We start from the raw sequence: 11,390 nt of genomic DNA, 5'->3' as shown, positions 1-11,390 counted from the left end.
GATATGTTTTCTTTTGAAAAAGAGGATTAATGCCGATATCTGTTATTAAAGATCCTTTGAAGAAGTGGGAGGATGTCAGAACAACGGTCTTAGAATGGCATCCAAATTAGGTTGAGGCTTGGGGATTTCTACAATTGCAATGCTATTAATTACTTACGAAAAATCCTGAAGAAGAGAGAAAAGCAATCTTTAATTAACCCTTTCAAACGGAAAAAACATGACTAATAAAAATGCAAGACTGTGTATTATGTATTTTTACTATTACATATAAATAAACGTAGTAAGAAACTATATATTTTTTTATTTTGGGGGGTCTCTAGAACGAATTAATTAAATTCCCATTAAAACCTATGGTAAATTGATAATCGGTTAACAAACAATTCGGATAGCGAACAAAGTCTTGGAACGGATTATGTTCGTTAACCGATCACCCACTGTACTTAAAATTTATTATATACTAGCAGATTAAGATTATTACGTGAAGATTAAGATTATTACGTTATAGTCAATCTTACCCGATTTCAAAGAATGCAAGAATTAGGTCTCCCTGTTTCCAGACTAATTAGAGAATTTTTAGATGGGTTAAAAATGTTCGATTTCCCGCTAAAACGAAAAAAACTGCATCTGTGTCTGTAAATATTGTCCGTCACTTTCTCTTAACACGTCCATTGTTGACACTTCCCAGCGGGAAAGTGTTAACAACCTCACCCCCGCTGGTGGAATTTCGAAAAATCCCTTCTTAGTGTATATTCTCGTGACATACCCTATTAAAACGCAATCAAAAACGCAAAAACCCGCATCTGCGCCTGTAAAGCTTGCACATCGCTTTCTCTTAACACTTCCATTGTTACTTAAGATGAACGGAAAGATCCGGACAGGAGGCATGTACAGTATTTCAATAATTGGTCATTTAGATCTTTGCAATTTAATGATAATGTATTAATAATAATTATTTTTTTTTGAAAAATTAATGAGTTTATTGTTCGAACTCGAGCTTAATTATTTGTGTATTTTCTGTAATAACTCATCAAATAAAATCGCTTCCTAGCTTGAAATTGAGAAAAAATGTAAAAAATGTCACGCCCACTAGCAGCCAAACCATAACTAGTTGCATTTTCAAACTTCGCCAGAAATCGTCTATTCTGACCTTCTTTCTAACCTGCGAGTTTCATCAAAAAATATTGGTGGGACCAAGGTCATCTGGGCAAACAAAGGTCAGACTTCCCCCATAGGACCTTTTTCTTAACTCTTTCCGCCCTGTGGCCACTAGGGAGGCCTCTTTTTGCAAGCCCATTATGCGTTCGGCCATGCCCACAATGGGGCTGCCAGCTGATGAGGGACGGGGCCCGACATATCCGAACGGCCCACCCCCAGAAAAATCCCTGGGAATTTTTCGACCCGTTCGGATTCGAGCCCGGGTCCCCCAGAGCGGTAGACTGCCAACTTGACCGCTCGGTCATCCGGCCGCTCCCCCATAGGACCAATGTTAAGAAATTTGGCCTTTTTCCATTTTGTGGAAAATTGTACGCATCGATTTTTATTTTACTTTAGTACTCGTAGGGGGTAACTATGGGCTATCGATTGAGCCCATTTTGAATCCGGTCTCAATCACAATGTCTTGTGTCTTCTCAACCTTTTAACGCATAATTACATAATAATTATACACAGCGACAACTTTTCAGAAATTTAATCCTCTGCATTGTCTGTCCGATGCTACGAATTTATTGCCTGTATACATCCGCCCCCTGGAGGGGTTTTTATACTTTATTTTTGTATTTTCTGTACTATACTCGACGCTACTTGATATAGTCAAACACACCACTTCAATAATCGAGTAAGCGTGCCAACATCTTCAGGATCGAAAGGTACATCATTTTAGTTTTGTTACCAGGAAAATATTTATTGTATTTACAAGCATAAATCAATTATTTAATTTTAATGTGTATTCAGGACTGTATTAAATACTTTTGATGAGTTGGCACAATATCTTTAGCCCATGAAACCGCTGAACAGATAGTCAGTCCATGGTTTCAATAGGCTACGTGGAGTTTACCGAATTATCATTCACAGGACTAACTAGGGACCAACTTTCCATAAAAAGTTCTCCTGTTAGGTAACCCTTTTGGCAAATCGCCCATGTAATGTAATGCCTTATTCTATCAAACCAATTCAATTTCCTTACAGGATATGAATGTAGAACGAAAATATTAATAAAGAGCAGTAAAGTGAGACCTCTAAGAAGGCGAGGCCCCAGCCAGTCCACGAGTTAATTAGGTCATGTGTATATTTTATTTAAAGAAAACAAAAACCAAAAATGTGAATATTCGTTCATTTTATTTACACAGCCATTTTACGAGGTGAAAGTTCCCAGCAGTTGTCTGTCAGATGGACATTTGGTAAATGGACAATTAATACTGTCAATGCTCGAAGTATTCGGCTTCTAATATTTTCTATATATGTATATATAAATGTATCTTCTTTACATTGAAGACATTTTAAAAATTGTAAAAAAAAATGAGGCTAAAAGAAAGATGATTTTGTTTGAAAATCAAACATTTATAAATGATTAAATGATATTTTAGAGACATAAATGGTTATCAAATACAGTTATTCAAACCTTAACCCGATGGTAAAAAAATAATTGTTATTTCTGTAATATCACGTAGATTATCGATTTAGATGATGCGAATTATCAGTGATTTTTTTTCAAGTAAAACGTACGGAATTATGTTTATGTAAAAAAATTTTACAGTGCATAGTGCTGGTATAAAACGTAAAAAATAATAAAAAATTCTTTAAAAATTCCCAGATATCAATTGGGACAAAAACATATATAATGGTCATCACAATTTACCATCTGAATTATTTCATTTTCCTGATGGTCTAAATTGCTGGGGCCTAAAATTTGGTTGCTCTTGTGTTCCTTGAGCTTGTCTTGCTTGATTTTGTTGCGGTTGTTGTTGTTGCTGCTGTCCACTTCTTGGAGGGGGTGCAGCTACGTTTTCTTCTTCGTCATCGGGTTGAGGAGATGTCGGTGGTGGCTCGCTGTAAAATGATCAAAAAGTTCGGAATAATGCCAAAATTATTATCAATTAATATATGTGTTTTAAGTAAATCTTACCATCCTGGAACATTGTCGGCCAATTCGCAACGAGCACTAGTAGGGTTGAATGCCAAACCTGCTGGACAACGTTGAAGTCTTGGATATCCTCCTACACATAACCAAAACCTCACGCATGATTTTTCGATGGCCACGTGTCCATTACCGGTATCCTTACATATTGCTGTAAACAGAAAATGTAAATAATTATATCAATCAGATTATCAGGGTGTGGTTAATGAGTCATCAACCCGTTATTTTGTAATCCTATTGTTCCAATGATTTCATGCTCGAGTGAATGCCATTACGCAAACAGGAAGTAAATTTTTATTACTGAAATTTTTTTTATATTCTCATACTTACGGTGCTTTTGACAATCGGGAACGTTATCCGGCCAATCGCAAGAGTGCAGAACGTCATTGTAAAGTAGAGAAAATGGACATTGCTGAATGGTTGCTGTACCGTTCCAACATTGCCAATACCTGGTGCAACTTGTCTGATGAGGGAAAACACCGTATAACCAGTTGCAATTATCGCTTCCGGATGGAGTTTCTAATTAAAAACACAATAGGGTATAAAAATTTTACAATATTAAAATATTTAATGGGTTTCGAAATGATACTTACGACCCATGGTTCTTCCGTCATTATCAGGACAATGCACTCTATGAGGGTAATCGCAGTTACTTAACAATCCTCTGCCCTTTCCGGAAAATGCCAAACCATTTGGGCATGCTTGCAATGTTGCCACTCCATCAATACATTCATAATAATAATCGCAATATTGATCGTGTGGATAAAGGCCGTAATCCTTTTTGCAAATGTTATCCTTTGGTTTCTGTTGAGCCCATCCTGACAGAATCATGAATACATAAAATCATATCAGGAAAATCAATTTAAAAAAAATAATATTATTATTATATAGATAATTCTTTATATCTATGATTAGGTTACTACCTTGTATAATTATATTTCGAGAATATTCATTCTCAAGCTATGAAACTTGCTAAAAATGCGCTCTAAGTTCTAAAAATAATTCATGTAAATAATTCAAATTTGTCATTTCATAATAAAAATAATTACTGAATAAATTTAATAAATTTACTTTTTTTTCATTGTCTCATACGAAAAACAAGAGTTGATTGAAAAACATGTTTAACTTGTTTGCCTAAATTAAGGTTGCATTTTTATCATACTTAGCATGTTTGTAAATTTTTCGGATTATTAAATGATGATTTGAAAAATATGTTAAAACATTTTTAATCATTACAACTTTTTGTATAATATTTCAATTTATTAATTCCAAATTTAGCTACTTTTTCTGAAATTGCAAAGCGGTAAAGCTGTACGTACCCGTCTTCTTAAGTTTATTTAACATATATCAATTTCTTCTGTTTAAAATTTAAAATTGTTAAGATAGTATTTCCGTTAATTTACCCAGAACACATCTTAATTTCCATAAATTACCTAAAAATAACTTTTAGTAAACAAGTAACGGGTGATTTCCTCTTTACAAGATACTCATTAGGAGCTATATGTCAACTTTCAAACATGTTAAGTATTACTAGTTTCTACGTTTAAGGAAATAATACGACTATGACAAAACTATTACACCATTCACTGAACTCTTATCCTTAATATCTTCCAAAATTATACATAAATTATTTATCTTTTTTTATAATCGTAACAGTTAGAACTGGATGTAATTTAGCGTATAAGAGGAAGGCGCTTCTAGCACCAAAACAGGAATCTTATCTGTAAAAAATCAATTACAAAGATATAATAAGCTTAAGAAACATCAAAAATTTACTTTCCATATTAATATTTTGGTAACTAGTTAGTTAAAGGAAATCTTTCACCGGATTTAACACATAAGGACGTTGATCTATCCAGTTTACTTTTTGGGTATTAAAATAACCGTTCTGTGGCTTCTGTTGCACAATTTTTAGTCCCTGAGGCAACTTTCTACATATTTCAAACAGGAAAATTGTTTTTTCTTATTCGGTTAATGCAAATTTCTATTCACAAATTGATACTAAAGTTAGATATTTGTTGTTTCGTCTGTAGATTCATGCCTCATGCTGTATAAATATTTTTAGAATATCGACTCGGTTGTATACCTCGTTATCGGCCTCATGGCAAGGCCTTCCTCGTTGACCCGCATTCTTCTATCATGGATAGTTATGATTAACTCGAAAAACCGGATAATTTTTGTATATCTTTTTATTTTCTTGGGTAACTCCCAGATTGACGATCCATTCTTCTGATTAGGATCGCTAAAGATTTACGATCTCGTAAAAAAAGAATAATAATATTATATAAAAATATTCCAAATGGTTCTATCAGATTAAAGGGAACAGAAAATCTAATTATCACATGATACATTAATTATTAAAAAAGAAAATTTGTGGGTCACGTATCGAACTAGTTTTCAAAATCGAAAGATTGCCAAGAGATAAGTGTTACTTAAAGAAAAAGACCTAAATTTCCTGTAGACTGCTTCAATTTCTATACGAAAAAAATTCCAATAAAGTCATAAAATTCTGTTTTTAATGTCGTAATTTAGTAAAAAAAACACAGTATTTTCTGTGCATAACACATCTTAAGTTATGGCACATGTGTTAATTTCTACAAATGGTACAGACAAGTTTACAATGGGCACAACTATTTCCAGCGTATCAGAGCAAAGAATAACCTTGTAAAATCCTAATGTTTGTTCAAAATATAAATTTTATCTCACACAGATGCTACTACAGTAATAAAAAATTCAGAAAAATGTCAAAAAAGTATATTTATATGTACTCACCCACTGTTAAGATAGTGAATAAAACAATCCAGGTAATCATATTAAATAGTAAACCTAGTTCCAAGAGCTTAGGAGACACACTGAGATTTCAAATATGCTTGAGTTCTTTTTGTGTCTTGGGAACGTCGCCGGGCGAAACGGTTTTTGATTGGACGATTCGAATCTACATGCGCGCGTGCTCAATTATTCACCCTCGTTCCAAATAACGGTCCGGTTTTTCAGTTAAAAGAGATTCTATGAATCGAAACGGTAACATTCTCATACATTTGTATCTATAACTATACAAATACGTATATACACATATATATATATATAAACATACATATATTTATGGATACATAAAATGAATTGTTAAGTTCTACCGAGTTAATCTTTAATTTATATATGACCTAGTTAAATGTTTTGATCTGATGATGCGACCTCGAAATTGGGTTAGTGTCACATGCTTTTATGTACCCGAACTTCTAGATGTGTAATTTATTCCGGAAATTTTTCAAATTAGTTTTATCGAACGATTCTTTGGTTAAAAAAACATTTAAAAAAGAAAAGAGTGTATTGTCCAGGCGCGTTTATAGAGGGGTGCAGGAAATGCGCCATATTACTCCAATAATATAATGTAAAGAAACCATTTTGTTACATAAAACTGTTTCCTGATGTTCTAAAAATTTTATTGTTATTTTTTTACACGAAATTCGTGGACATTATCATTTAAACATGAAATTGTGCAAGTTCTAGATGTTCACAGCACAAAGTTCAGTTCCTTACTTAACACAGTATTAATTTATTTTATAATTATAATNTATAGAAAAAATTTTTTTTTGTCATTTTTAACTTAATTTCTTTATCATTTTAAAGATCTTTCTCCTCCATAATTTGTTTTAATCGCTAAATTAATTTCTTATTATTTAATCAATTATTTAATTATTTTAATGCAATTGACTATTATTATTTTAAATACGTTTTAAATATTTTCTTAATTATTTTCATTTTATTTTTGATTTTTTTCATAGAATTTCTTCAAGACGACCTTCAAAAGTTGGGTAGAACATCAGTGGCCTGAAGTAGCAGACGTCTACGCCTAAGAAAGGGTTGTACATATATTTAATTTAAAGAAAAACGTAATTCGAAAGCTTAATTTTATTTATATTCATGTACATGTTAATAAATATGAATTAAATTTACTAAAATTTTCATTTATTATGTGATATCTCTTTAATTATTTTAATTAACTTGTCTTGCAAAAACTCAACTCCTCATTGTCGTAAGACGTGAGATGAATACAAAAAATTTTCTTTACTATCAGGAATTTATATGCTCTACATGACGAAATTTTGACCATGATTAGAATGATAGATCATGAAATATTACACTAGTAAATATCAGATGTAGATCTATAAATAGAATTGATCTATGGCTTCAAAATGCCGAACTAAAAATAATTCCAGACACGAAACTATTGAACAGAAGCATTATAAATAAGCTCCTTTATCCGAAGAATAGATGTTTAATGAAGCAAACGACATTGTACTGATATAATCTTTTAGAAAAATACAAAAAAAATGATGTTTTTGTAAGAACAAGAACGTGTTTAACCATGCGGTATCAAAATTCTAATCGAGTATAATACATTTACTGTTAAATACGTTTATAAAACTGACGAATAAATTGTACGATTTGCATATTTGTACAGTTACATACGTCTTTTCGTGTGATGTAGACTGATAAAAGAATTATATATTTAAGAGTAATATGGCGTTCTGGATGACAACTTAAGTAAACAGGTTGATTACACAATGGTCAGGAAACGAGATAAGCGAATGGTTCTCAATGACAACTGATGCAGAAACGGAGAGGGACACTTCCGAGTCACTTGGGACTATTAATTTCCAGGTAATCAGGAAATAATCAAAAACGATGAAGATTTCCTTTTAAGACGTAAATCAATCAGTCGGCACCATCTTTTCCTCCAGCACATAATTAAAACTTTCACGAGTATCTCCTCTTCGTGGCATGTAACCAATCTCTACGACAGGACCAAAGTTAAAGAGGGAGATGACATTACTTTCCTTACTTCAAAATAAGATTATTATTATTATTATTTTTTTTTTTTAAGTTAAAAGTTTCGTGTAAAGTGGAAGCGATTTTTCACAACTTCCTCAGAATCGTGCACCTGGATCGTTATCAGATGGCCGAACTGAACTAGAGATTGTTGGATCGTTACACCCACATAGCGCAGAAAATTAGTAAATATCACGATTGCGTACAAGGACGTGTAATATTTTATTCATATTTTCACGAATTTTACTTAGAAAATCTCCATTGATAATAGTTTTTATGAAAGAAGTGGGCTCGATCGTTTCTATGTGGCGAGATCCGAGCGAACTTTTTATTCTTATTCCGATCCACTCGACACCTATTTCTAAGAAAGTGGAAAGAATCCGAACGGAACGGATTCGAGAGTATATTTACCATAACCAACAATTCAATTGTCACAATTTAACTTTTGGGTGTGATGCCAACTATCTCGGGATGTCAGAAATCCACCTCTAAAGGGTGGAATTGCAGTTTGCTAATTACACGGGGCTGTCTTTCCAGTCAATAACCTGTTGTTTAGAGGAGAAAACGGAACAGTGGGTCAACTGGGTTCGACGACTCCGGTGACGCCTATTGCTTGGGGTGGATATCTCTTAAATTAAACTATTGAGAGCCATCTTCAACAGAGACATGCAGTCTATCCAATAATATTCAAAAATTCCAACATCCTATATTAATTAATCTATGTATACGAATTTAATCACTTTTCTGAAGGTCCCAACGCTTTTCAAACCGAAAAACTTCGCAAAATTTCTCGATTTCACATGGATAGATCAACTTTCCTTTATTGTAAATTTACTATACTCGTTCTTGTTATCCTTATTATTTAAAAAAAAAACTATGTTTTTGTTTTGTTTTTATTAGTAAAAGCGGTGATTAAATTATTCTGACAAATTATATTTTTCTACATTTCGACTTATGGAGACAGTCAGTGTCAGACTCCGTATTTATATCGAATTAAAAATAAACTTGTATTTATAAATCTTTTTTTCGTCTTCCTTTCGTTTTTCCTTCTTTAGTCGGTCCTTGAACTTTTACAGTCTTTGGGCAAAAACGAAATGAGGTCAGTCTTTGCTTTCTCACAAGTGAAAGCTCTACTGAGTCGTCCTCTTAGATATGACATTTAATTAGATGGAAAAATTGGTGTTTCTTAGGTCACAGGATCCAATTTTTTTGTGTTTTTAACCATTAAAACACTCCTTTATGCAAGAAGTAATTTGATATTATATTGTAAAGTTAAGTTTGCCATTGTTCGAAAGCTGTTTCAGTTACTTTACAAACAATGCTACTCCCAACAATTTCCATTTCTTAAGTTAAATATTTTCTAAGAATTTACGCTTGTAATTCACAGTAAAAACTGATTACATATTAACAAAGTAATCATTATTTATTTAATTTTTTATAATGGATTTAGGATGTGTAAAAATATAAATTAAGCAGAAATTTAGGATCGTAAATTTGGACTTCACGTAAATATCAAAAAATTCTTTATTTTTAATTTTTATTTCTTGTCCATTTTAGTGCCCGAGGCACATTTTTTTAAGTGTAGAAATGGAATTTTGTCGAATCTTTCCGCGTATTCTGCCAATTTGCCAAAGGGATTTGACCCTAAGAAGATAGTCATTGCAGATAATGCATATTTTAGAAAGCTTCAATTAAAAAAAATAAAAATAAAATAAAATAGAAATTTCAATCAGGTTAAATTTTTCGCATTTTACTTTATTGATACAATCGGAGATAATAAAAAGATAATTAAAAAAGCATTTATTCACGATTAAAAAAAATGCATGCGATTAGTCATGCTTTGTAAATTTTTATCTCTGTATTTTAATGAATAATCTACTTGTATGTTATATCACGACCAATTATAATTATTTTTTACTATAAATTTTTTAAAAACTTACTGAATTTTTTAATATTTCTCTCATTGTGGACCTGGCCAAATCCGTAATAGGTATGATTAAAGGCCCTATTAATGCTCACATACTTTAATACAGTAAATCACAATTACTTTATAAGATTTAGAGCCCCACGTATTCACAAAGATGTCTCGTAAGTTTGGAACCATAGGAGTTACATTAATTTTTGTTTATTATTTTAGGGAGTAAAGCATGGCGCAAGTAAGGACTTGTGGTGAGTATGGAGTTAAGTAAGTGTTGAGTTGAATTTTAGTCTTTTTGGTGGTAGGACCCGCAGTCAGCACGAAGAGCTTAACAGGTTCCGAATCTATGGTGCATCCTATATTTACCATTAACTAAAGAGATAGACTTTGTGGATTTTGCATTCAATATATTAAAATTACGTAAATGGAGTCAGTACTTTATGTAAATGAAGATATCTTAAAATAGCTTTGCTTTATGTCTTACAAATATTTAAATTTGTACTATTAACATATACGTGATATCACATATCTGCTTAATCTTCATATTAAGGTGTCTGTAAATACTTGTATCATAAACATAGACCCTTTTCAATACGATCTAATTGGTACCTGAAATATCGTCGTAAAACGAGACATATCATTTACCATAAGCGGAATGGAGTAAGTCGAGATTAATTCCCAAAAATACAGGTTGTTTTAATACTGAGAAAGCCAACACCACTAATAATAGAAAATTTGTATCGGTCGTAATAACTGGAATGTTAAAAAGTGTGCAGTCGTAGAGAGTGGTGTAGTGAACAACTGTACTTTCCTTAAATTAGCTACAAATATTCAAAGAATCTTGCCTTAATTTCTTAAAATNAGCAATTATTTATTGTGACATCGTCACAATGCCGGGCTGCAATTTTTAATCACATTTTTTATTTATATAATTTAAAATATATGCTCTCCACTTCAAATTAGTAGTTTCTTGCCTCCGTGTATCATACTTTCCTGCTAGCAATAGAGTCGTGCCAGTTATTCATCTAATTCCTTCCAGGGGAAATTTTTGAATTGAAATAATGTGACTTTCGATGCAAGTCGGAAGTTCGTATATAGTTAATCTGGGCCGTTTGCCTCTAAGGTTTTCGTACCTCTTCTCGGATTTCACCTATCTAACTTCATTCTCGAGATTAAAGAAGGAAGGACGGACAGACATACAGACGACAGTGAGAATTTATAGGTCTATAATTTTTTTAATTTTTATAAATTGTAGCCCAAAATGGAGAGTTTGGAATTTTTAAATGTAAACACCTGAATAAAATATAAACATGTTTTAATATACAGTGTAACTGAATTTTAAATGTTCTGATCCATATTTCATGCGTGACAATTCTAATTGAATGTTCCCTTTTTAATAATGCCTAATAGAGCTACTGTATTGTTATTGGTCGTTAAACCATTTTAGCCTATTTCAATTAAATTATATTTTTAAACAGTAACAAATAAAAAAGAAATTATTGTTTTACG

General features: G+C 32.1%; 1 protein-coding gene across 1 annotated transcript; it reads right to left on the bottom strand.

The window, feature by feature from the left end:
* Positions 1–2,213: 2,213 nt before the first annotated feature.
* Positions 2,214–6,017, bottom strand: LOC111640987 (protein obstructor-E-like). The gene is made up of 5 exons (XM_023387088.1): positions 5,906–6,017; positions 3,727–3,951; positions 3,464–3,652; positions 3,122–3,284; positions 2,214–3,045 (listed from the first exon to the last, which is right to left on the bottom strand). The coding sequence occupies exons 1-5, from the start codon at positions 5,943–5,945 to the stop codon at positions 2,868–2,870; spliced, it is 795 nt and encodes a 264-aa protein (XP_023242856.1). The 5' UTR covers positions 5,946–6,017; the 3' UTR covers positions 2,214–2,867.
* Between the last annotated feature and the right edge of the window lie 5,373 nt (positions 6,018–11,390).

The sequence above is a fragment of the Centruroides sculpturatus genome, unplaced genomic scaffold (genome assembly GCF_000671375.1).
Source record: "Centruroides sculpturatus isolate CEXI.00-Female unplaced genomic scaffold, Cexi_2.0 scaffold187, whole genome shotgun sequence".
In the NCBI taxonomy this organism is placed as follows: Eukaryota; Metazoa; Arthropoda; class Arachnida; order Scorpiones; family Buthidae; genus Centruroides; species Centruroides sculpturatus.
Note: the sequence above shows the minus strand (reverse complement) of the source record. Positions and strands in the feature narration are given on the sequence as shown.

Bases quoted from the DNA above. Each gene is read 5' to 3' on its own strand.
- LOC111640987 (XM_023387088.1), bottom strand. From the start codon at position 5,945: ATGATTACCTGGATTGTTTTATTCACTATCTTAACAGTGG. The intron at 3,285-3,463 runs GTAAGTATGAGA...TTCTGTTTACAG, and splicing joins TCCCGATTGTCAAAAGCACC to CAATATGTAAGGATACCGGT. The intron at 3,046-3,121 runs GTAAGATTTACT...ATCATTTTACAG, and splicing joins GCCGACAATGTTCCAGGATG to CGAGCCACCACCGACATCTC.